We start from the raw sequence: 27,664 nt of genomic DNA, 5'->3' as shown, positions 1-27,664 counted from the left end.
GCGACTTACAGCTGTAATCGCAGCAAAAGGTGGCGCTACAAAGTATTAACTTAAGGGGGCAGAATAATTTTGCACGCCCAATTTTTCAGTTTTTGATTTGTTAAAAAAGTTTGAAATACCCAATAAATGTCGTTCCACTTCATGATTGTGTCCCACTTGTTGTTGATTCTTCACAAAAAAAATACAGTTTTATATCTTTATGTTTGAAGCCTGAAATGTGGCAAAAGGTCGCAAAGTTCAAGGGGGCCGAATACTTTCGCAAGGCACTGTATTACCTCAACTAACCGATGCCCCCGCACATTGACTCTGTACCGGTACCCCCCTGTATATAGTCTCGCTATTGTTATTTTACCTCTGCTCTTTAATTACTTGTTACTTTAATTTCTTATTCTTATCTGTATTTTTTTTTAACTGCATTGTTGGTTAGGGACTCATAAGTAAGCATTTCACTGTAAGGTTGGGCACATGTGACAAATACAATTTGATGTGTGTGTGAATGTGAACATCTTCTTCCATTAAACTCCTCCTAACCTGGACATCCGCCTCGTCCTTGTTCTGACTGGACGTTCTGTGGTGGTTGCCACCTGCCTTAAGCCAGCACCTAAGATTTCTTATTACGTTTATGGTCCTTCGATTCTCTACAACCCTTCCCCTATTTATCTATTCTTATTTCTAGATGTTTCATACACACAGGAGGTAAATGCTGGGGTTCACTGCATCTGTTTGTTAACACATTGCAGATGACTGTTATTTACTCATGGCTCCTGTAACACACACGGTGTTGTATTCGGCGCATGCAACTAATACAATTTGATTTCATTCCTAAGATCAAATCACCAGCAGTAGAATGACACATTGTCTCCTGACTCCTAAGATCAAAACATTCTTCCCTAGCATAGCTGGAATGTCAGAGCTCAGGTAGCTTCCGCATCCCATGTCCTTGAGGAGAACATTCCAAACTCCTGCCATTCCTGTCATCCTGAAGGTAAACATGCCTGGGCACACCTGTTTCGAGTTGCCTTCTGGAATCCTGCCTAGAGGCAGAGGGTGAGATGCCATGGAGCAGAGGTGGATCTCTGCCTCAGCCCAAACTGCTCTCTCTAGTTACAGTATAAGGCAAGTATAATCACCTATACCCCTCAAACGCAACTCTGAACCTCAAAGCCAGTTCCACTGCATTTTTTTCCATTGTACCCCTCTAATCAGGGACTGATTTAGACCTGGGACACCAGGTGTGTGCAATTAATGATCAGGTTGAACAGAAAACGAGTAGGCACTGGACTTCGTGGGGTCAGAGTTGAGTACCCCTGACCAATACAATCAACACACATGTCAAGAGTGGGGCAGAAGGAAAGAGGCCATATACTGTATGAGCCAACGAAGCCAATCACACTAACTTATAAACTGACATGAGACGTATCATCAACGTACCAACAGACAGGACAGGAGAAAGGGAGAGACTTATCATCAACGAACCAACAGACAGGACAGGAGAAAGGGAGAGACTTATCGTCAACATACCAACAGACAGGACAAGAGAAAGGGAGAGACGTATCATCAACGTACCAACAGACAGGACAGGAGAAAGGGAGAGACTTATCGTCAACATACCAACAGACAGGACAGGAGAAAGGGAGAGACTTATCGTCAACGTACCAACAGACAGGACAGGAGAAAGGGAGAGACTTATCGTCAACGTACCAACAGACAGAACAGAAGAAAGGGAGAGACTTATCGTCAACGTACCAACAGACAGGATAGGAGAAAGGGAGAGACTTATCGTCAACATACCAACAGACAGGACAGGAGAAAGGGAGAGACTTATCATCAACATACCAACAGACAGGATAGGAGAAAGGGAGAGACTTATCGTCAACATACCAACAGACAGGACAGGAGAAAGGGAGAGACTTATCATCAACGTACCAACAGACAGGACAGGAGAAAGGGAGAGACTTATCATCAACGTACCAACAGACAGGACAGGAGAAAGGGAGAGACTTATCATCAACGAACCAACAGACAGGACAGGAGAAAGGGAGAGACTTATCGTCAACGTACCAACAGACAGGACAGAAGAAAGGGAGAGACTTATCGTCAACGTACCAACAGACAGGACAGAAGAAAGGGAGAGACTTATCGTCAACGTACCAACAGACAGGACAGGAGAAAGGGAGAGACTTATCGTCAACGTACCAACAGACAGGACAGGAGAAAGGGAGAGACTTATCGTCAACGTACCAACAGACAGGACAGGAGAAAGGGAGAGACGTATCATCAACGTACCAACAGACAGGACAGGAGAAAGGGAGAGACTTATCATCAACGTACCAACAGACAGGACAGGAGAAAGGGAGAGACGTATCATCAACGTACCAACAGACAGGACAGGAGAAAGGGAGAGACGTATCATCAACGTACCAACAGACAGGACAGGAGAAAGGGAGAGACTTATCATCAACGTACCAACAGACAGGACAGGAGAAAGGAAGAGACTTATCGTCAACGAACCAACAGACAGGAAAGGAGAGACTTATCATCAACGTACCAACAGACAGGACAGGAGAAAGGGAGAGACTTATCATCAACGTACCAACAGACAGGAAAGGAGAGACAGGAGACAGGACAGGAGAAAGGGAGACTTATCATCAACGTACCAACAGACAGGACAGGAGAAAGGGAGAGACTTATCATCAACGTACCAACAGACAGGACAGAAGAAAGGGAGAGACTTATCGTCAACGTACCAACAGACAGGACAGAAGAAAGGGAGAGACTTATCATCAACGTACCAACAGACAGGACAGGAGAAAGGGAGAGACTTATCGTCAACGTACCAACAGACAGGACAGGAGAAAGGGAGAGACTTATCATCAACGTACCAACAGACAGGAAAGGAGAAAGGGAGAGACTTATCGTCAACGTACCAACAGACAGGACAGGAGAAAGGGAGAGACTTATCGTCAACGTACCAACAGACAGGACAGAAGAAAGGGAGAGACTTATCGTCAATGTACCAACAGACAGGAAAGGAGAAAGGGAGAGACTTATCGTCAACGTACCAACAGACAGGACAGGAGAAAGGGAGAGACTTATCGTCAACGTACCAACAGACAGGACAGGAGAAAGGGAGAGACTTATCGTCAACGTACCAACAGACAGGACAGGAGAAAGGGAGAGACTTATCGTCAACGTACCAACAGACAGGAAAGGAGAGACTTATCATCAACGTACCAACAGACAGGACAGGAGAAAGGGAGAGACTTATCGTCAACGTACCAACAGACAGGACAGAAGAAAGGGAGAGACTTATCGTCAACGTACCAACAGACAGGACAGGAGAAAGGGAGAGACTTATCATCAACGTACCAACAGACAGGACAGAAGAAAGGGAGAGACTTATCGTCAACATACCAACAGACAGGACAGGAGAAAGGGAGAGACTTATCATCAACGTACCAACAGACAGGACAGGAGAAAGGGAGAGACTTATCGTCAACGTACCAACAGACAGGACAGAAGAAAGGGAGAGACTTATCGTCAACGTACCAACAGACAGGACAGAAGAAAGGGAGAGACTTATCGTCAACGTACCAACAGACAGGACAGGAGAAAGGGAGAGACTTATCGTCAACGTACCAACAGACAGGACTGGAGAAAGGGAGAGACTTATCGTCAACGTACCAACAGACAGGACAGGAGAAAGGGAGAGACTTATCGTCAACGTACCAACAGACAGGACAGGAGAAAGGGAGAGACTTATCATCAACGTACCAACAGACAGGACAGGAGAAAGGGAGAGACTTATTGTCAACGTACCAACAGACAGGAAAGGAGAGACTTATCATCAACGTACCAACAGACAGGACAGGAGAAAGGGAGAGACTTATCGTCAACGTACCAACAGACAGGACAGGAGAAAGGGAGAGACTTATCAACGTCCAACAGACAGGAAAGGAGAGACTTATCATCAACAGACAGGACAGGAGAAAGGGAGAGACTTATCATCAACGTACCAACAGACAGGACAGGAGAAAGGAGAGACTTATCGTCCAACAGACAGGACAGGAGAAAGGGAGAGACTTATACCCAACAGACAGGACAGGAGAAAGGGAGAGACTTATCATCAACGTACCAACAGACAGGACAGGAGAAAGGGAGAGACTTATCGTCAACGTACCAACAGACAGGACAGGAGAAAGGGAGAGACTTATCGTCAACGTACCAACAGACAGGACAGGAGAAAGGGAGAGACTTATCGTCAACGTACCAACAGACAGGACAGGAGAAAGGGAGACTTATCATCAACGTACCAACAGACAGGAAAGGAGAGACTTATCATCAACGAACCAACAGACAGGACAGGAGAAAGGGAGGAAAATACGTTCAATGCTATTATGTTGAAGACGCATGTTATTGTACTTACAGTATAGGCGGCAATCCTGCAAATGCATAGGGTGAGATGCATGCACTCAGACATTGTCCACGGATAAAGACGCGCTTTCCTCAACAACCAACGAGTCACTGACAGCAACAGACAGGGGACAGTCAGAGAGAAAGACCAAACAGAGAACGACAGAGCAGCAGGAGGAAAAGGAGAGGACCCTAGTCAAAGTTATGATCCAACGAAGCCAATCAGCAGCTCTCAGAAACTTCATCTGGGAAATAGAGGCTAGAGAGAGAGTATAGGAGAGACAGGACATCTGTTCACACTAATTTAGATCAAACGACAGTTACAACACTGGTGGTGCAGCAGTGTAGGCAAGGGCCAGTAAGGCTGCTAGGCTGTCTGATCTATAAAGGGTTGGACTACCGGATCACAGACAATTGCTCCATTTCCCTGTCAGACATCTATGTCTAGTTTGAAGATCAGAAAGATCCTCATAACACAGTCAACATGTGAAAACGTCAAACGTCCTTCCAAACCCTGATTCCATTGAGCTGCAGAAAGCTGGTCAAGTCTAACAACAAAAGGGAGGCATATAGGCGGACTATTTTCCATGATTCTTTGAGTGAATTTAAAAAATGATGAGTCCAAGCTTAATTAGTATTAGAAGGATATCTAACTCAGACTGACTTGTGAAAAAGAGGGTACACCACACCATTTCAATGTGGATAATATTTGTTGAGACCTTGGGCAATGTGATGATATGAATGATAAAGTATGGTCACATTTCATTTGCACTTTTAAACCTACTCTTTAGAATGACTTTGAGAGCAACAGTGAATCTATTTTGTTTTTAAGTGGAGATCTCGCAACAATCATTCTCACGATAGCACATTTGAAAGTGACAATATGATAGCTAAAATGGGCTTGGTTAAGACCAAAGGGTAGCGAGACCAAAGGGTAGCTGTATAAAGATACATCTCCAGTAGGTATTGCCCAGCTTCTTCTTTTTTAATAGTGGATATAACATTGAAGATCTGACATTGTTTTAAAGGTACAAATTCAACAGACAATTCTTGTATAAAATCTGTTGAAATTTGGTTACCATGATGACATAATCCTGTAGTAAAATGTTACCATCAAAACAGTTTTACTACATTGATTCATTTTTTCAAATCCAATGTATTTTCCACATAGATCCCACATCACAATATGTTGAACGATTATATTGAGACGTTATCGATTCAACCAATTTGTGCCCAGTGGCAAGAGAGGACAGTCCCAGGAGACTACAGATGCACTAGTCAAGGAAGTTACATATTTTCATAATGAGTGAGAGGAAAATAGTGGAATCTTTGAGACTTTAGAACAGAACTGTTTACACCTGTGGTTCTTAATTCCATCCATAGAAAGAGATAAAATTAAGACTAGATCCAAAATGACCTCACTTCTCAAAGAGGATGAAGTATATCCAAGAGTAGGCAGTTTTCGTAAACAGACAATGTAGCCTACTATACAACAGATGTCTTCCCAAGAGCCTTTGGCAACAAATGAAAACACTGCCATTGAAATGATAAGGTGTGACTGATTCCCCACATGATACCAGACCCATATTTAGATAGCTTATTTAGATTACATTTATGCAGGCTATATGGCTTTGATCTCTATGCGATTAGCCTATCTCTGATCATTTTCAAGATCTGTGTTACAAAACTAGGCCTGCGTGAATTGAGGCCATGACGTCAACTGTGTGTGGATATTTTGTCCTATTGCCCTGCTCCGTCATTCAGGGCACTGTGGACACTAGAATCTGTTCAGGAGTCAAATGTCACCATCTGACCAGTAGCGTTAAACAGATGGGGCTGCAACCTAAATGGCACACTATTCCCTATTTAGTGCACTACTTTTGACCAGGACTCATAGTAGTGCACTATATTGGGAATAGGGTGTTATTTGGGACCCAATCAAGGGCAGAGTTAGTTGTCTATCCTTGCCAGGACAAAATCTCCCATCTACAGAACGATACTACCGGTTTGTCACGTAATGAGAAAAATGAAGGGGATCGATAATATCATGTTGATTTCTTCCACCGGAGAATAAAAAGCACACTGTGTTTTAAGAGCACAGCTGAAATCAACAGCCTCTTTCATGGAGGTGACCTGTTCCTTCTGCGAGGTGAGGTCAGATTATAACAATGCAGAACATTCTCAAAGGCCTTTTTTTGAATAGCACACAGTGTGTCAGGCCAAAACCAGAACTGAATCCGTGTCCCTAATACAACAATTGAAAGGAGTGGAGTGAGGATGTGCAAAGAAAAAAGTTGTAAAATGTGAATAAAATAAACCCAAAAGCAGCACTGTGTCATCCACCTCTGATAGCAGAGGAAGACCAGCTCTCTGAAAAAACACAACTGCCAGTTAAACAAAACATTGGTCTCATCTCCGTGCCAACTGTCAGGGGCAGCGGGTCCACTGATTCATTGAAGCTGTGGATCCGTTTTTACCCCATTAAAACAGCTGTGATGCACTGCAGTGCTCCAATAAAGTGCTTCCTCTACACAGTCTATGGAAAATTGACTAGAGTGGCTAATCTTTAATTTAACTTCAGTATTTACTACTTCTGGTCAAGTAGTCTAGTGGGGTTCAGTTGCTCTCCATGAATACTCAGAGTAATATCACTAGCCTAATCTCAGATCTGTTTCCTGTGGTCATTGTTTAGCGTGACACAAACAGATCTGGGAACAGCCATGTGTAGACCTAATACCACATCACCGCATTGTCTGTTACAGTAATATGTTCCAATGGCCCTGCAAGTTACGGAAGGTCATTTCCATGTAAAAGGACCCATGAGCACCAACATGTGAAGTTCATAGGAGCATATCAAATGTGGTATCAAATGAAAGCTCAGAGTCTATATTTTTGGGAACCATATTCCATTTAAAGAAAAACATGGAATAAGCAAAGGGTTTGATTTCTGGTGTCACCGATGGAAAAGGGGTCTTAAAAAACATCTTAAAAAGGTATTAGAAATACATCAAAACAATAATGTAGTAAAGGCCCCTGCCAACTAATATCAACATTGAGATTTTGTTTTGCAGAAATTATTAGCCTTTGGTAAGTTTTTACGAAATATTCTGTATTAGTGTCTTGTCATTCTGTACCCAAAAACCCACATATCTAAGATATTTTCTCACTTCGCTCCATCAGGATTATGAAAGATCACAGAAGTAGAAGGAAAGAAAGACCGTCCAATAAGTTAGTGTTTTTACTGATAACAATTTAGGACTTATTAAGTGATTAATACGTGCCGTTAAAAAAAATCTGTAACACAATGACTGCAATTGAATTGGCCACAATGATAAATTATAATATCAATAATAATCATAAAATAAAAACATTTAAAAGGTGATTTTTATTTTACAATAATCTCAAAGTGTATAAAATATAGAAAAATAGTTTTAAAAAACAAAACATATCTAACCATGTAATGAAAGCAACAATCAAAGTCTAGTGGGAAAGGTAGGCCAGCCGAGAGAGATGGGTCTTAAGGCCTTCTTTAAAAATCTCCAACCGTCTGAACAGCCCTGAGATGATCTGGAAGGGAGTTACAATGGCGTGGTGCGTAGGAGGAAGAGGCACGGTCATCCCCCATTGTGCTGAGCCTTCTCCTGGGGGCATGGAGCAGTAGAACACAGTAAAGTAGAGTTCAGTGCAATGGAGAATAGTTCAGTACAGTACAGAGTACAATGGAGTATAGTTCAGTAAAGTACAGTGGAGCACACGACTAGAGTACAGTATGATATAATGGCCTATATTCTACTGAACTACACTCTACTTGTATCTACTGTACTCTACTGTGCTGAAATATACTCCATTGTGCTGATCTCATACTTTACTGTACTTTGTTCTACTGACCTGTACTGAACTTTACTGTGTTTTACTGGGCTGTACTGTGAAACATAGACGTCTATGATTGGTAAAGATTTTGTCATGTCTGGACCAACCATATTTGGTTTTGTTTGGGGGCGGAGATAATTAGAATAATAGCCAGTGTGTAGAATTATACCTAAACATTCAAAAGGATATTACATATTTCTACCTTTTTGTACCTATCCCCATTTAGAGAATACACTCATAATGATGCATTTCTGTATAGAGGTGGTAGAGGTCAATCCAACTCTGAAAACAACTACGAAATTTCCATGGAACCGCGTGGGGGAAAGGGCCGTGGGGAATGATACCAAGTCTCCTCATTGCCCCCATCAAAATGTGCCTACATTTAGGTTATTGTTTATATGAATATTTTACACTATGTTGAGATAAAAATCTGAGTATGATGTTTGTATGGATGTCAACCCCAATAAATGTTCTGTTACAAAACTTTGCATCTGCACTGCACCTCAAGTAAATGTGCTTTAGTAAAAATATTTGGCGGCAATTGTTAAAAGTAGACTTCCGCATATAGGCTTGGCATGTATTGTGAGTCTCTGTTACCGTGGAATTGCCCCGAATCAAATGACAAAGGAGAACACCCAAGATTTTTGGAGTTGTTACCTAAACATTCCCTTTTTAAGTCAAAACACAGGCTTGTTTACAACAGTCCACGTATGCCTGGAGAGGATCTGGTTACAAGGAGAAGACTTCATCACAAATAGTCTAAGAGAAGGGGGCTCTCTGACTACAGGACTTTTTCCTTGACGACCAAGAGAGCTAGTGGTGGGATTTGCAGAGACATGCAAGTCTAGGTCTCGTGGTGGAATGTAGCCTAGTGGGAAAAGTACTTTGTCATACTTGAGTAGAAGTAAAGGTAACTTAATAGAAAATTACTTAAGTAAAAGTGAAATTCACTAAGTAAAATACTTATTGAGTAAAAGTTTACAAATATTTGGTTTTAAATCTACTTAAGTATCAAAAGTAAATGGAATGGGGCCTCCTGAATGGTGCAGTGGTCTAAGGTACTGCATCACACTACTAACTACGTTACTACAGATCCTGGTTCGATACCGAACTGTGTTGCAGCCAGCCATGACTGGGAGACCCATGAGGCGACGCACAATTGGCCCAGCGTCGTCCGGGTTAGGCTGACCGGGATGTCCATGTTCCATTGTGCTCTAGCGACTCCTGTGGTGGGGCAGGCGCATGCGCTCTGACACGGTCGCCAGGTGTACTGTGTTTCTTCCGACACATTGGTGCTGGCGTCATGGTTAAGAGTGCATTGTGTCAAGAAGCCATGCGGCTTGGCGGGGTTGTGAGTCGGAGGACGCACGACTCTCGACCTTCGCCTCTCCCGATTCCGCACGGAGGTTGCAGCGATGGGACAATACTGTAACTACCAATTGGATATGTTGAAATTGGGAAGAATTTTTTTTTTTTTAACTAATAAATATATATATATATTTTTTAAGTAAATGGAATTTCTAAAATGTACTTAAGTACAAACCATTTCAAACTTTTTGGACAGATAGCAAGGGGCACACTCCAACACTCAGACATAATTTACAAAGAATTTGTGTTATGTGACTAGATCAGAGGCAATAGGGATGTTCTCTTCACAAGTGTGTGAATTAGACTATTTTCCAGTCAAATTGTAACAAGTACTTTTTATTTAACTAGGCAAGTCGGTTAAGAACAAATTCTTATTTACAATGATGGCCTAGGAACAGTGGGTTAACTGCCGTGTTCAGGGGCAGAACGACAGATTTTTACCTTGTCAGCTCAGGGATTTGATCTAGCAACCTTTCGGTTACTAGTCCAACGCTCTAACCACTAGGCTACCCACTGCCCAAAAAGTAAAGAGTACTTTTGGGTGTCAGGGAAAATGTATGGAGTAAAAGTACATTATTTTCTTTAGGAATGAAGTAAAAGTGAAAGTTGGCAAAAATAGAAATGTAAAGTACAGATACCCCAAAAAACGAGTTAAGTAGCACTTTACACCACTGGTTAAGAGCATTGAGCCAGTAACCAAAAGGTCGATTATTTTTGGTTTTAATCTTCGAACCGACTAGGTGAAAAAATATATATATATATTTATGTTTTGTCACATACACCAGATAGGTGCAGTGAACTGTGTTGTTTTACAGGGTCAGCCATAGTAGTACAGTGCTCCTGGAGCAAATTAGGCACATCAAAACTTGTTTCACCTTATCTGCTAGGGTATTCGAACCAGCGACCTTTCGGTTACTGGCTCCATGCTTCTTTAAGTCGCTCTGGATAAGAGCGTCTGCTAAATTACTAAAATGTAAAGTGTAAATGTGGGCCTGTACAATACTGCAGGTTCATCATCTTTGTCCTTCCTCCCTTGGTTTGCAGCCTACATGTTGAGCTATTTTAAGCAGCCTTCCTTCCTTTCTTGAGGAAATGCTCCATCCTACGAAAACCTCTTATCGGTTGTTCCCATTGAGGAAAACACTTTACAGTTCAAGGGACAACAGAGTCACAACGACAGGTCAAAAGCCCAACGTGTATAGATGGGATATAGACTAGCCCCCGAACACAGCAAAACAAGTTTGTTATAGAGTACACCCCCCACCCTGTTACAGATAGCCACTATCTTGTCATGTCCAACATACCCCACGCTGACCCCTGAAATGTCATCAGACCTCTAAATGACATTACCACACCCCCTGTGTGACACCCTAAAAAATAGCAAACGATTGTATCTCCTACAGATGTGATAGATTTGGAAGGCAGATGTTGACATGTAAACACAAACCCATGAGAAAAACACAACAGCGTGCACACACACATACACGCAGAAAGAGATATGATTAAAGCCCCCAAAATGTGTCAAAATATAAGAATGAGGAAAGTCCAGCTTTAAACAACTGGCCTACTGGTGACTCCTCCCCAGATAATAATCTCAGTCTGACATCATTACCTGAATCACAAAACCAAATAGAAGGGAGGTCCAATATTGTTTGGCCCAGCTGCAATGGTTGCAATTTTGTTGGTTATCCTAATGGCCAAGGAACGAGTGTTCCACCAAGCAGACCAGACAGATTGACCCTTGTACTGGGTTTTCCAAAACTAGACTGAGCCTCCAAATCCCTCAGTGCTCAATTATTTATTTATTTTTGTTTGTTTTTTGAAGGGGGAGGGGGAATTAGCATATGCCATATCGAAAATAAAGCCACAGACAGAGCATCATATGACAGCATGACAATCAAAGAAAATACCATACCAGAAAATCCATGAAATACTTTAGTAGCTTGACGTGCTCTCCCAAAACAGAAATTGGTTGGTGGTTGGCGTATTCCAGGTAAACCAATATTTTCTCCTAAACTAGCTAGGCTAAATGTACACTCGGAATTCTATGCACGGCCTTCTTTTCAAGTGGTTTTGTTTTGGTCTCTAGCAAGAATCCGAGTTTGGTCTGTAGGATACACACAATGTTGCAGGAAATATGGAAAGCGTTTTCATGCGAAGCGTAATGAAAGATATTCGAGCGAAACTGCGATAATCGGCTAGTCCTAATTTGGTTAGATCCGGTCATAGGATTCCTATATGATTATATTACAAACGTTTAAAATTCTATACATCAAAGTAACAATGATTTGATGCTATACTATAGAGTAACTTCTGAGTGGTTCAAATCAAAACCTCAACCACCGTGTCGAAACTTGGTAATATCCCGGAAGCGTACACAAGTTAGTTTTCTTGAATTTTATGACATCCCCCCCCGCTTGTCACTGGACGTCACGTGACTTTGTACAGTAGACGCTTCGTTTACTTTACTGATGTTACCTTTCTGCAAGGCTGTCCCATCCGCTACACTATTTAATTCTAGCAAGGTTATTCTTACAAAAAGATGACAATTAAACTTAGCCTCGAAGTGAGAAAATGTAATTCCTTCTCTAATAATGTGTGTGTAGGGACCTCTAGTGGTTAATACGCGACGATACACCAGAGCACTGTGAGCAAACAAACTATTTTATGATTAGGGATACATGAAGCCTAATTTTTTGTTTTTTTTAAATACAATTTAACAATGAATACGAGGATGACCTTTTTCAAACATCAAATATGGGCCGACATGGCACAAAGTAAATACATTTTTCAAACATCAAATATGGGCTAACAGCACAGATAACAGATTTTTAAAAACTATGTTAAACTTCACAGATCTTATATGTTGCATGATCACAGTCACGGTATAATTCGAGGTTTTAAATATTCTTGGTCTACTTGAATGATATAACAAATATGGGGACATTGATTATTTAAACAAAACAAAAATATATGCTGGCTATAGAGGCTCCACCAGATGTTGCAAATGCTTTAATCCTTTGACTCCAGTGGCTTGAAGCTCCGAATGCAGCATGAAAAAAAATGGTATTATAACATCGTTATAACGATATGCTCTTCGTAAAAATATGACATCATTGTAACAATATGGAAACTTGACCAAACGTATTGCTCGCTGCTGTGTTGCCTGCTGAATGCATATCTCAGTGGTTATATGTAGCCTACAACTAGCTCCACCCTCGATTATTCAGGGTTCTTTCGTCTGCGGACGAGTCCTGTTACGAGCCTTTCGCATCTGGAATAGGACTTTCTCCGTTGTACCTTTTCATGAAGAAAAAGAAGACATTGTTATTTGACTTTCACGCATGCGATTATACTACAGAGAATACAAGCGCATGTTTTACAACTTGACATTTATTTTCGGACGATATTCTACAGCCCAATTGCAAAGAACTAAAACTAAAAAAAGAGTTTGGTGCTGAATACAAAGTGATACGGTGGTCCGATGGCTCGCTCGCACGACTAATTAATAGTCTATCAGGACTCGGCCGCGCGCTGCCCAGTTGTTTGTGTTATAAACTATGGCGTTTAGGGCAAAAGCCTTGTACGACTTTAGTTCGGAAAATCTAGGAGAGATATCGATTACTGAGAACGAAGTTGTTACTTTATACAGCGAACAAGATGTAGAGGGATGGCTAGAGGGAACAAACAGCAGAGGGGATACTGGTCTTTTTCCAGCCTCATACGTGGAGATTCTCAGAAATGAATCATCTGACATCTCGTCCAACAATAATTGCATGTCGGCGGATCAAGGTCAACCCGACTCCCCATCAAGTGGATATGATTCATCATACTATTCCCAGTCCCACTCTCGTGCTGAGAACATTAAAGATCCGACCCACTCCGCTTATCCTGTGCAAATTCCCCAGCGCCATGGTTACCAGACCAGTCAAGGTAGTGATGATGACTGGGATGATGACTGGGATGACAGCTCTACAGTGGCGGCTGAGCCCGGAACTAAACATGACAATGATGGAACTAGTTCCACAGCATACACAGTGACTACTTCGTTGCCTGGGAGACGTGACAGTGCCCAAGCCAAAAGTTCAGCAACAATAGGTAAAAACCTCAACAGGTTCTCAACCTTTGTTAAATCTGGCGGAGAGGCTTTTGTGTTGGGCGAGGCGGCTGCCTTTGTCAAAGATGGGGACAAGATCTGTGTTGTCATGGGGCAGTATGGACCAGAGTGGCAGGAAGACCCATACCCGTTTGCCTGCTCCATCGATGACCCCACCAAACAGACAAAATTCAAAGGCATGAAGAGTTACATGTCATACAGACTGACTCCATCCCACACCCAGAGCCAGGTGAATAGAAGATACAAGCACTTTGACTGGCTCTACGCTCGACTTGTGGAACGCTTCCCTGTCATCTCAGTCCCCCATCTGCCTGAGAAACAGGCCACTGGGCGCTTTGAACAGGACTTTGTCTCCAAACGCAGAAAAGGTTTGATATGGTGGATGAACCACATGACGAGCCACCCTGTCCTGGCGAGATGTGACGTGTTCCAGCACTTCCTCACCTGCCCCAGCACAGACGAGAAGACGTGGAAGATGGGCAAGAGAAAGGCGGAGAAGGATGACTTGACTGGCGCTAACTTCTTCCTGACCATCTCCACCCCGGCTGTTCCACTGGACCTACAGGAGGTAGAGAACAAGGTCGATGGGTTTAAAGCCTTCACCAGGAAGATGGATGACAACTGCCTAGTGGTGAATGCCACCATCAACGAGTTCGCCCGGAAGCAGATCACCGGATTTAAGAAAGAGTATCAGAAAGTTGGTCAGTCTTTCAAACTGCTGGGCCAAGCCTTTGAGATGGACCAGCAGTCCTATTCTGTAGGACTGAACCGTGCCATAGCATTCACAGGAGAGGCCTACGAGGCTATAGGAGACTACTTTGCTGAGCAGCCCAGACAGGATTTGGACCCCATATCGGATCTGCTGGACCTGTACAAGGGACACCTGGCCAACTATCCTGATATCATCCATGTTCAGAAAGGTACCGTATGATTATGTCACAGCTGTCTCTGCTCTAGAAATAGAGTCCATAGAATGGTCAAAGACCCTCTAAACGTTGCAATTTAGCTGCACTCTCATAGGCATTCTATTTCTAGGGGTCATGTTATGTTGATGATGAACAAAAACACATTTTGCCTTGGCTTTCCTGGATATCCCTCGCAGCAAAATGTTTTGTGTTTTGAACATTACTTCAGATCATGTAACATGACACACACATGTTTTGTATTATGTACAACTTTTGTGCACCCTGGCAAAAGTTTGCTTTCACAGTGTTCTCTGTTGAGTAACGCTGAAGAATATGGCCTTGAGGCATGACATTTCATTCTCTGTCCTGAAAGAGAGATTTGAGAGTTTTGTCTCACACCCAATGAAGAGAGTGAGATCAGAGTTTTGGACTATAATCACAGCTCAGGGCTCGTAAAGCCAGGCATAGTCTTGAAGGAAACGTGGTTACCAACAGAACTCTTTACTTCTCATCTTACGAATGGATGCAGCGTTCTCTTATGTGTCACTTTGTAATAGATGTGTTCAATAGTAGGCACAGAAATATGGGCTGCCGTTTTGTAACATGTCGTCCAAGTTCAGTTGTGACATTGAAGGTTTTGTTAGCCTACATCGGCATAGAATTAGAAGGAGGAGATTCCGGGGCCTCTTGTCCAGCGTTTCCCTGGGAATATTGGAATGCGGAATAGCCTTAGGATTAAGTGATTTTCCTCTCCAAGGGTGGGGATCTGGGGAGCTGCTGCACAATATTGCCTGGACACATTTCTTCCCACTAGCACCGGTGCAGAAGTTCAGCTTATTGGTGCTCTGGCTCTGTGATTGCATGCAAGTGCCGAAAATAACAAAGTCCACTTTAATTTTATATCATTAGTATATTTATTCATCCAAGAGTGTGTCTGCGTGTGTGTGTGTGTGTGTGTGTGTGTGTGTGTGTGTGTGTGTGTGTGTGTGTGTGTGTGTGTGTGTGTGTGTGTGTGTGTGTGTGTGTGTGTGTGTGTGTGTGTGTGTGTGTGTGTGTGTGTGTGTGTGTGTGTGTGTGCGTGCGTGTGTGCGCGCGTGTTGATTTATATTCCCCAGATAAGGCCTGGAGTCTAATGGCTGTAGATAAGGGTGTTTACTAAAGCAGCGGAAAAGTCTTTAGGTAAATCTTCCACTTGCACATTCAGAGCTCAAGTACACTATATATACAAAGTATGTGAACACCCCTTCAAATTAGTGGATTCAGCTATTTCAGCCACATCCATTGCTGACAGGTGTATAAAATCGAGCACACGGCCATGCAATCTCCAGAGACAAACATTCGCAGTAGAATGGCCGAGTCGTTCGTCATTGTAAGTAAGAATATTGTTCTTAACTGACTTGCCTAGTTAAATAAAGGTTACTTTCCAACAAGTCAGTTCATTAAATTTCTGCCCTGCAAGAGCTGCCCCGGTCAACTGTAAGTGCTGTTATTGTGAAGTGGCAACACCTAGGAGCAATAACGGCTCAGCCGTAAGGTGGTAGGCCACACAAGCTCACAGAACGGGACCGCAGAGTGCTGAAGTGCGTAAAAATTGTCTGTCCTTGATTGCAAAACTCACTACTGAGTTCCAAACTGCCTCTGGAAGCAACGTCAGCACAATAGCTGTTCATCGGAAATGGGTTTCCATGGCCGAGCAGCCACACACAAGCCTAAGATCACCATGCGCAATGCCAAGCGTTGGGTGGAGGGGTGTAAACCTCACCGCCATTGAACTCTGGAGCAGTGGAAACGTATTCTCTGCAGTGATGAATCACGCTTCACTATCTGGCAGTCCAGTCTGACAGACGAATCTGGGTTTGGTGGATGCCAGGAGAATGCTTCCTGCCCCAATGCATAGTGCCAACTGTAAAGTTTGGTGGAGAAGGAATAATGGTCTGGGGCTGTTTTTCATGGTTCGGGCTAGGCACCTTAGTTCCAGTGAAGGGAAATCTTAACGCTACAGCATACAATGACATTCTAGACAATTCTGTGCTTCCACCTTAATGGTAAAAAATTTGGTAAGGCCCTTTGCTGTTTCAGCATGAAAATGCCCTGTGCACAAATCAAGGTCCAGAACAGAAATGATTTGTCAAGATTGGTGTGGAAGAACTTGACTGGCCTGCACAGAGCCCTGACCTCAACCCCATCAAAAACCTTTGGGATGAATTGGAACAGGGACTGCGAGCCAGGCGTAATTGCCCAACATCAGTGCCCGAACTTACTAATGCTCTTGTGGCTGAATGGAAGCAAATCCCCGCAACAATGTTCAAAAATCTAGTGGAAAGTCTTCCCAGAAGACTGGAGGCATATTAATGCCCATGAGATGTTCGACGAGCAGGTGTCCATATACTTTTGGTCATATAGTGTATGTGTCCTTCACGGCAACAATTTAATTGTTCATATCTCATTACAACTATTGCTGTTCTTAGCTATTCACTTATAAATAGGTTGTTCAGTGTTTGTGGCCGTTGATTACCATTTAGCCACAGTACTCCACAGTGTAATCAGCTGTAAACCAAACAGACTGCTTTGAATTAGACAATTATAACTATGTGTGAGTGCCACCATGGAGCATTGGCTTTAGTCTACTACTATATGGACAGAGAGCAGAGGGAATGAAACTAATGGTCAACTCTTCTTTCTGAGTCATGTTAAAACTTTTCAAAGGTACAGATTCATGATTCAACCAGAGTTTGCTTGACTAAATATGGCCTTTTCCTTTTCACCATTAATAGGAATACCTTTGATACCCTTCTCTCGACCCCTTTCCCCACTCATATTTCTCCCATTCCATCTCCTTCTTTCTCTCCTCCACCTATCTCCCCAGGTGCCCTTACCAAAGTGAAGGAGTGCCAGAAACAAGAAGGGGAGGGATCAACCATCAACGAGCGTTGTAACATAATTTCCTGCGCCACACTGGCTGAGATCCAGCACTTTCACCGTACACGCGTACGTGACTTCAAGAGCCAGATGCAACACCACCTCCAGCAGCAAATCATCTTCTTCCAGAAGATCACTGGGAAGCTCGAAGAGGCACTGCAGAAGTACGACGAGGATATCATATAAGGCCCTGGAGAGAGAGGAGCATGGATACAGAGAGATGAAGAGAGGAGGAGGGGACCCTAAGGGAGAGAGGAGGGTGGGTACAGAGAGATGAAGAGAGGAGGAGCATGGATACAGAGAGATGAAGAGAGGAGGATGGATACAGAGAGATGAAGAGAGGAGGATGGATACAGAGAGATGAAGAGAGGAGGAGGGGACCCTAAGGGAGAGAGGAGGATGGATACAGAGAGATGAAGAGAGGAGGAGGGGACCCTAAGGGAGAGGGGAGCATGGATACAGAGAGATGAAGAGCGGAGGAGGGGACCCTAAGGGAGAGAGGAGCATGGATACAGAGAGATGAAGAGAGGAGGAGGGGACCCTAAGGGAGTGGGGAGCATGGATACAGAGAGATGAAGAGAGGAGGAGGGGACCCTAAGGAAGAGAGGAGGAGGGAGGATACAGAGAGATGAAGAGAGGAGGAGGGGAGACTAAGGGAGAGAGGAGGAGGGGGGACTAAGGGAGAGAGTAGCATGGATACAGAGAGATGAAGAGAGGAGGAGGGAGGATACAGAGAGATGAAGAGAGGAGGAGGGGACCCTAAGGGAGACAGGAGCATGGATACAGAGAGATGAAGAGAGGAGGAGGGAGGATACAGAGAGATGAAGAGAGGAGGAGGGGACCCTAAGGGAGAGAGGAGCATGGATACAGAGAGATGAAGAGAGGATGAGGGGACCCTAAGGGAGAGAGGAGCATGGATACAGAGAAATGAAGATAGTAGGAGGGGGGATACAGAGAGATGAAGAGAGGAGGAGGGAGGATACAGAGAGATGAAAAGAGGAGGAGGGGGGATACAGAGAGATGAAGAGAGGAGGAGGGAGGATACAGAGAGAGGAGGAGGGAGGACTAAGGGAGAGAGGAGGAGGGAGGATACAGAGGGATGAAGAGAGGAGGGGGGAGGATACAGAGTGATGAAGAGAGGAGGGGGGACTAAGGGAGAGGGGAGGGTGGATACAGAGGGATGAAGAGGGGAGGAGGGAGGATACAGAGAGATGAAGAGAGGAGGAGGGGGGATACAGTGGGATGAAGAGAGGAGGAGGGAGGATACAGAGGGATGAAGAGAGGAGGAGGGGGGATACAGAGCGATGAAGAGAGGAAGAGGGAGGACTAAGGGAGAGGGGAGGGTGGATACAGAGGGATGAAGAGAGGAGGAGGGAGGATACAGAGGGATGAAGAGAGGAGGGAGGACTAAGGGAGAGAGGAGGGTGGATACAGAGAGATGAAGAGAGGAGGAGGGGACCCTAAGGGAGAGAGGAGCATGGATACAGAGAGATGAAGAGAGCAGGAGGGGAGACTAAGGGAGAGGGGAGGGTGGATACAGAGAGATAAAGAGAGGAGGAGGGAGGATACAGAGGGATGAAGAGAGGAGGAGGGGGGACTAAGGGAGAGAGGAGCATGGATACAGAGAGATGAAGAGAGGAGGAGGGGGGATACAGAGGGATGAAGAGAGGAGGAGGGGGGGGACTAAGGGAGAGAGGAGGGTGGAGGGTGGATACAGAAGAATGAAGAGAGGAGGAGGGAGGATACAGAGGGATGAAGAGATGAGGAGGGGGGACTAAGGGAGAGAGGAGCATGGATACAGAGAGATGAAGAGAGGAGGAGGGGGGATACAGAGGGATGAAGAGAGGAGGAGGGGGGACTAAGGGAGAGAGGAGGGTGGAGGGTGGATACAGAAGAATGAGGAGAGGAGGAGGGAGGATACAGAGGGATGAAGAGATGAGGAGGGGGGACTAAGGGAGAGAGGAGCATGGATGCAGAGAGATGAAGAGAGGAGTAGGGAGGATACAGAGGGATGAAGAGAGGAGGAGGGAGGACTAAGGGAGAGAGGAGGGTGGATACAGAGAGATGAAGAGAGGAGGAGGGGACCCTAAGGGAGAGAGGAGCATGGATACAGAGAGATGAAGAGAGGAGGAGGGAGGATACAGAGGGATGAAGAGAGGAGGAGGGGGGACTAAGGGAGAGAGGAGCGTGGATGCAGAGAGATGAAGAGAGGAGTAGGGAGGATACAGAGGGATGAAGAGAGGAGGAGGGAGGACTAAGGGAGAGGGGAGGGTGGATACAGAGAGATGAAGAGAGGAGGAGGGAGGATACAGAGGGATGAAGAGAGGAAGAGGGAGGGAGGAGCATGGATACAGAGAGATGAAGAGAGGAGGAGGGGAGACTAAGGGAGAGGGGAGGGTGGATACAGAGGGATGAAGAGAGGAGGATGGATACAGAGAGATGAAGAGAGGAGGAGGGGGGGCTAAGTGAGGGGAGCATGGATACGGAGAGATGAAGAGAGGAGGAGGGGACCCTAAGGGAGAGAGGAGCATGGATACAGAGAGATTAAGAGAGGAGGAGGGAGGATACAGAGGGATGAAGAGGGGAGGAGGGAGGACTAAGGGAGAGAGGAGCATGGATACAGAGAGATGAAGAGAGGAGGAGGGAGGATACAGAGGGATGAATAGAGGAGGAGGGAGGGAGGAGCATGGATACAGAGAGATGAAGAGAGGAGGAGGGAGGATACAGAGGGATGAAGAGAGGAGGAGGGGAGACTAAGGGAGAGAGGAGCATGGATACAGAGAGTTGAAGAGAGGAGGAGGGGAGACTAAGGGAGAGAGGAGCATGGATACAGAGAGATGAAGAGAGGAGGAGGGGAGACTAAGGGAGAGGGGAGGGTGGATACAGAGGGATGAAGAGAGGAGGATGGATACAGAGAGATGAAGAGAGGAGGAGGGGGGCTAAGTGAGGGGAGCATGGATACGGAGAGATGAAGAGAGGAGGAGGGAGGATACAGAGGGATGAAGAGAGGAGGAGGGGGACTACGGGAGAGGGGAGGGTGGATACAGAGGGATGAAGAGAGGAGGAGGGGACCCTAAGGGAGAGAGGAGCATGGATACAGAGAGATGAAGAGAGGAGGAGGGAGGATACAGAGGGATGAATAGAGGAGGAGGGGGACTAAGGGAGAGGGGAGGGTGGATACAGAGGGATGAAGAGAGGAGGAGGGAGGATACAGATGGATGAAGAGAGGAGGAGGGGGGACTAAGGGAGAGGGGAGGGTGGATACAGAGGGATGAAGAGAGGAGGAGGGAGGATACAGAGGGATGAAGAGAGGAGGAGGGGGACTAAGGGAGAGAGGAGGGGGGATACAGAGGAATGGAGGGGGGACTAAGGGAGAGAGGAGAGTGGATACAGAGGGATAAAGAGAGGAGGGGGACTAAGAGAGAGAGGAGGGTGGATACAGAGGGATGAGGAGAGTAGGAGTTGTGTGAGAGAGAGATTATGAGAACATGGGGTAGGAACATAGGGAGTGTGCTGGTCTTGGCACTGTGCAGTTCTGCAGTGTTCCCTATTTCATAATCTGATCAAGACTGGAGCACTGGTTTGGCAAAAAGATCGAGGGACACATTTTGACCTCCCCATCTCAGAGAAGTATTCCCCATTTAAATGGAATATGTTTTATGGTGCGAACTACAGTAACTAGTCCGTAATGACAATGTAATTGGTTATGTGTTGTTTTTCCTTGACAAGATTATTCATCCATTCTACAGTTGGAAGTGAGCAGATCTATGCAGGTACTCTGCACTGACGGATATGAAATAGGAGGGAGAATTATTCCTTCATTGACAGAGAGGGTTGTTGTCTGCAAAACTTGATAATGTAGTCTAGCGTGACAGGATATGTTAAATCATCACTTATACAATTAGTGTCACTTCAAGAATATGTAGAATGATTTCAGTAAGGAAACTGTTTAGAATCACAATTATATCTGTGAAAACATGTTTAACCTGTTGCATTGAATCCCCCTCATTTGCCTTTTCCTCTGAACAAATATAACGTGATTTCAGTATCATGGCAAATATGAATGACATGTCCCTTTGTGTGTGTGTGTGTGTGCATGTGTATCAATGTCTATGTGTGTGTTATCATAGAGAAGGCAACCTGTTGTAGTTTCTGGACCTCGTTATGTGAAACCTCCTGGAGAGATTTGTGCCAGGAACAAGCTTTAAGATTCTACAACCCTGGGGGAGAACAGAACACATGGTTTTCCATTCCTTCTTATTGTTCTCAATAGGGGGAAGGGGCACAGGGAGATCGGCCAAAATAATACTGAAAATTATGTCTCTGTGGGAATCCCTAATGTCGAAGGACATTGTTGAAAATAAATCAGTTGTACTGTATGTGTAATATCATGATTCAAGGACCATTGTTGGTGTTATAATAGGATAGAAGGACTGTTGTTGGTGTTATATGAGAATTGAAGGAGCGTTGTTGGTGTTAAATGAGAATTGAAGGACCATTGTTGGTGTTATATGAGAATTGAAGGAGCGTTGTTGGTGTTATATGAGAATTGAAGGACCATTGTTGGTGTTATATGAGAATTGAAGGACCGTTGTTGGTGTTATATGATAATTGAAGGACCATTGTTGGTGTTATATGAGAATTGAAGGACCATTGTTGGTGTTATATGATAATTGAAGGACCATTGTTGGTGTTATATGAGAATTGAAGGACCATTGTTGGTGTTATATGAGAATTGGAGGATCATTGTTGGTGTTATATGATAATTGAAGGACCGCTGTTGGTGTTATATGATAATTGAAGGACCGCTGTTGGTGTTATATGATAATTGAAGGACCGTTGTTGGTGTTATATGATAATTGAAGGACCATTGTTGGTGTTATATGAGAATTGAAGGACCATTGTTGGTGTTATATGATAATTGAAGGATCATTGTTGGTGTTGTATGATAATTGAAGGACTGCTGTTGGTGTTATATGATAATTGAAGGACCGTTGTTGGTGTTATATGATAATTGAAGGACCGCTGTTGGTGTTATATGAGAATTGAATGACCGTTGTTGGTGTTATATAAGAATTGAAGGACCGCTGTTGGTGTCCTCCCAAAACGAAGTTGTAATTAAGTTATGTAAGTTATTTGACCAGGTTGACTGGGGTACTGCTAGATGACCTAGCACACATCACCCTGAACAGACTAATGTATGTAGAAGGGCCTTTTATTCATCACATGACACAAGGAACTGTGTATAGTCCTATATACACTGAGTATACCAAAGGTTAGGCACACCTCCCTAATATTGACTTGGCTCACCCATGTTTTAATAATCACAGGAGGTGCACATTATCATTTTGAAGTTAAAGGATAACAGTGATCCAAAGCCTATTCAAGTTTGTCCACACGGAAGTTCACATTCACAAACATTATCTCGGTTAAGTTAGTGAGGATAAGCAGCAGCCAAACAACCTTTAGTCAGACACTCTTAGCCAGAGCAAAGTTCAAAGCACAGAACGACTTAGTTGACTCCTTCATTACTTATTCCATAGAATTAGGAATTAGAATACTAGAATGGAAATGAACCTTCTTATGATGGTCCAAAGGTCAGCCATGTTGGACGCAAAAAGTACATTTAAGAACAGGAAGCATAGAAATAGCACACATAGTACATATCTACTTAGATTTACTTTCAATGAGAATGACTAAACTACAACTATAATTTCTATGTGAATTTGGTCGGATCACCCAAATAGTTAGATATTGCAGCTTTAATTAACTGCCAATATGCCAACATTCCATTAAAATAATACAGTCAATCCACAACCAGATACTGGCTGATATCAGTAGATGATAGGACTTAAACAAGTACTGATATTGTATCATATAATAACACTCACAGCTTTCCTGGAAAACAACATCTGAGACATTTATGGTCTGTTTACATACATACGGCTATTTATCATGAAAATTGGTATAAAACTCAAATAAACTGTATTTATAATTATTTGACATTATTTTAGGTTGACTATAATTCCATTGTAGAATTTATGATACTGTGCATTACATGCCTTACTTCTATTTTCCTGCATAAGTAAAAGCAGGAAATGCTTCACCTATGCCTCTACTGCCATTCATTCTAATTCGACTGGTTTTGGATTTCTCCCTAACCAAGATGGCTGCCATTTTCCCCCCCATTATGGAACTGTTAGGGTTTATGACATAGCCCCTCTAGTAATTTAATATGATCTCTATTACTAATTTCTACACAGACTGGCTACTCCTCTCTCTCAGAAGGACTGTGCATGTTTGAGATCGACTACATAGCAGTGGGCTGTGAAATGCACCAGAACTTCCCAACTCCTGGAAGGGTGTTTCTGAATGTGTAGTTCAGAATGCCATAGCAGTCTTCTGAACTGCGCAGCCAAACTGCAAAGGAGGGTCAAAGACACTGTCTCTCAACATACAGGAGGGATTTCTGCTACCATCTCACCCCTGTCTAATTATTAATGAGGGCTGAAATTGGTGTTTATGTGATGTCCACAGTTTTGCAGTGACACCTTTTTTAAGTTACTGTTCCTGTCCACAAAGAACCACAAGTCCATTCATCTCTAGAACAAAGGAGGCCATTTTATTTCCACTGGCTGGGGCTCTGGTGCAGTCTCTCTCTGTGGAAACAGTCCACTTGTTGGAACTTGAATTTAGTTATATTCCTAACTGTCAATAATGGTGACTTGATATATTTTCTTTATGTAATTGGAAGCATATTGCATTGTTTGTGGAATGTTAGTGATGAATCTGAAGATGTCTTGTTCAGTTGCGTTCACTTTAAGTGAAATCTTACCCTCCCCCTTGTGTGTACCTCACTCTGCCCCTGTCCAGCCCACATGGGCCTCTGAAGTCTGGTGGAAAAGTGGAGAGTTGAATGGAAGGATATAAAGAAACAGAAGCTGTACTCTAGTCTTTATGGCAACTGAAAAGGTCAGTCCAGCCCAACATAGGCTACTCATTTAAGACGATTTACAGTCTGCAATACTGAGCTGGCACAAGTCACTTTCCTGTGTAGGCCTACAGTGCATTAGCTATAAACTCAGAGTTCTTCCAAATAAAACATAGCCAACACATGATAAAACATCTACAGTGCATTAGCTATAGACTCAGAGTTCTTCCAAATAAAACATAGCCAACACATGATAAAACATATACAGTGCATTAGCTATAGACTCAGAGTTCTTCCAAATAAAACATAGCCAACACATGATAAAACATCTACAGTGCATTAGCTATAAACTCAGAGTTCTTCCGAATAAAACATAGCCAGCACATGATAAAACATCTACAGTGCATTAGCTATAGACTTCTACAGGAGAATATTTACATTTACATTTAAGTCATTTAGCAGACGCTCTTATCCAGAGCGAATATCAGGTCAATATCAGGTCAATATCAGGTCATCCGTCTGTGAGATGAAGCTGAAGCACATTTGGATCATGCAGAAAGACAATGACCCAAAACACACAATCAAGTATACATGAAAATTGCTTAAAAAGCAACAAATTTGAAGTTTTGGAATGGCCTAGTCAAAGATCAGACCGAGTCCCAATTGAGATGTTGTGGCAGGACTTGAAAAAAGCAGTTCATGCTTGAAAACCCACAAATGTCACTGAGTTAAATCAGTTCTGCATGGAAGTGTGGGCCGACATTGTGAGAGACTGATCAACAACTACAGGAAGTGTTTGGTTGTGCCACTGCAGCTAAACGTGGCACAACCAGTTATTGAGTTTAAGGGGGCAATTACTTTTTCAACGGGGGCATTGGGTGTTGCATAACTTTGTTTATGAGATCAATTAAATAAGTATGTCACTGTTGTGTTATTTGTTCACTCAGGTTCCCTTTATCTAATATTAGGTTTTGGTTGAAGAACAATCCGTATCAACAAATATGCAAAAGTAGAGACAATCAGAAAGGGAGCAAATACGTTTTCACAGCCCTGTACACAACTTATATATAACACAAATATTTTATTTGAAAAATACAGACGTGTTTACTGCAGGCTGCAGCAAAGATGAGCACACATCAACTGGTGTAGTATGTGTTCTCATTATAGCTCATCTTTATTACCATAGAAATATTTGACTGCATACTGTATATATTTACATGTACAGTATAGTACTTTGTATTCAGACATTTAAAACACTGAAGCACATGCATGATAAAGTTATCATTTGGTTACAAAAAGACTGGATGAAGACATGCATTATTTATAAACAAAGAGTGTCAAGTCTTTTTATAGAAATAGTGGGCTGCATATTTACTAGCCAGTGGAAACACTGAATCAGGCATGACATGCGTGATGAACAGGTGTGTGTTCAAGTTATCAAATGGTTATAAAATAATGAATAATGAGTGAAGACATGCATTTCAGTACAATTATTTACAACAAAAAAAGTATGTTAGTGTCAGGACCCGGTTACGAACCTGGGTCTCCGGAGTGAGAAACAGTCACTTAACCAACTGAGCCACGAATAGTCAGCAGAACCCAGAAGATGAGGCAGACACAGCAGTACTTAAGACGGTGTATTTAATAAAGTAAAAAGGAGAAGTCCTTAAATACAAAAATGGCAAATCCAAAAGGTGGTAGGAATAGCACAAAAAAGCCTCAAGAGACACTCAAAAACAAAAACAGAATTCCACAAGAGCATCCACCGGAATCGACAGGAAAACACAGAACACTAGGGCTGGGTGCTAACATACAAACACAGAGCCCAGAACTGAGGGAAACTAAGGGTTTAAATACAATCAGGGGAAACGAGGTACAGGTGCAAATAATAATGGGGAACAAGGGAAAAAACATAAGGTCAAAAAGCACAATGGGGGCATCTAGTGACCAAAACCCGGAACAACCCTGGCCAAATCCTGACAGTTAGTCAAGTATTTGGTCTATTGGTCTAACGTGAAAACCGAAACAGCCTAAACTGGTGCAAACACAAGACAGGAACAAGGACAATCACCCACGACACACTCAAAGAATATGGCTGCCTAAATATGGTTCCCAATCAGAGACAACGATAAACACCTGCCTCTGATTGAGAACCACTTCAGACAGCCATAGACTAAGCTAGAAAACCCCACTAAGCTACAATCCCAATACAATCCGAACGTGACACTGTGAAAAACCCCAAGACAAAAACACACCACATACCAAAACCCATGTCACACCCTGGCCTGACCAAATAAATAAAGAAAACACAAAATACTAAGACCAGGGCATGACAGAACCCCCCCCCCCCCACAAGGTGCGGACTCCCGGCCGCACACCAAAACCCATAGGGGAGGTCCGGGTGGGCGTCTGTCCACGGTGGCGGCTCGGGCGTGGACCCCACTCCAACAAAGTCTTAGTCCATTTTCCTTGCGTCCTTAGATAGGCGACCCTCACCGCCGACCTTGGCCTAGTAGCCCTCACCAAGGGCCCCACTGGACTGAGGGGCAGCTCGGGACTGAGGGCCAGCTCGGGACTGACGGGCAGCTCGGGACTGACGGGCAGCTCGGGACTGAGGGGTAGCTCGGGACTGAGGGGTAGCTCAGCACTGAGAGGAGGCTCAGGCAGGTAGTTGGCTCTGGCAGATCCTGGCTGACTGGCGGATCCTGGCGGATCTGGAAGAGTCTGGCTGACTGGCGGATCCTGGCTGACTGGCGGATCTGGAAGATCCTGGCGGATCTGGAAGAGTCTGGCTGACTGGCGGACCCTGGCTGACTGGCGGATCTGGAAGATTCTGGCTGACTGGCGGATCTGGAAGAGTCTGGCTGACTGGCGGATCCTGGCTGACTGGCGGATCTGGAAGATCCTGGCTGACTTGCGGATCCTGGCAGACTGACGGCTCTGGCTGCTCCATGCTGACTGACGGCTCTGGCTGTTCCATGCTGACTGATGGCTCTGGCTGCTCCATGCAGACTGGCAGCTCTGGCGGCTTCTTGCAGACTGGCAGCTCTGGCGGCTTCTTGCAGACTGGCAGCACTGGCGGCTTCTTGCAGACTGGCAGCACTGGCTGCTCCCTGCAGACTGGCAGCTCTGGCAGTTCCT

At 44.0% G+C, this 27,664-nt stretch overlaps 2 protein-coding genes across 2 annotated transcripts in view; one reads left to right on the top strand and one right to left on the bottom strand.

Annotated features, from left to right (window-relative positions):
- LOC135548160 (ADP-ribosylation factor-like protein 15) overlaps nucleotides 1-12,002 on the bottom strand; it is a 78,051-nt gene extending 66,049 nt beyond the window's left edge. The window contains exon 1 of the mRNA XM_064977479.1: nucleotides 11,567-12,002. Within this exon, the coding sequence (XP_064833551.1) occupies nucleotides 11,567-11,578 (12 nt within the window). The 5' untranslated portion in view covers nucleotides 11,579-12,002. The remainder of the gene's footprint in view (nucleotides 1-11,566) is intronic.
- An 883-nt stretch (nucleotides 12,003-12,885) lies between these two features.
- Nucleotides 12,886-21,656, top strand: LOC135548159 (sorting nexin-18-like). The gene is made up of 2 exons (XM_064977478.1): nucleotides 12,886-14,688; nucleotides 17,540-21,656. Exons 1-2 carry the CDS (start codon nucleotides 13,212-13,214, stop codon nucleotides 17,776-17,778), a joined length of 1,716 nt encoding a protein of 571 aa, XP_064833550.1. The 5' UTR covers nucleotides 12,886-13,211; the 3' UTR covers nucleotides 17,779-21,656.
- Nucleotides 21,657-27,664: the final 6,008 nt, after the last annotated feature.

Source organism: Oncorhynchus masou, chromosome 11 (assembly GCF_036934945.1).
Source record: "Oncorhynchus masou masou isolate Uvic2021 chromosome 11, UVic_Omas_1.1, whole genome shotgun sequence".
Classification (NCBI taxonomy): Eukaryota; Metazoa; Chordata; class Actinopteri; order Salmoniformes; family Salmonidae; genus Oncorhynchus; species Oncorhynchus masou.
This window is presented reverse-complemented; position numbering and strand designations above follow the sequence as displayed.

Excerpts from the sequence above, each read along its gene's own strand:
- LOC135548159 (XM_064977478.1), top strand. The coding sequence starts at position 13,212 with ATGGCGTTTAGGGCAAAAGCCTTGTACGACTTTAGTTCGGAAAATCTA. Across the intron at positions 14,689-17,539 it reads TATCATCCATGTTCAGAAAG|GTGCCCTTACCAAAGTGAAG; the intron begins GTACCGTATGAT and ends CTATCTCCCCAG.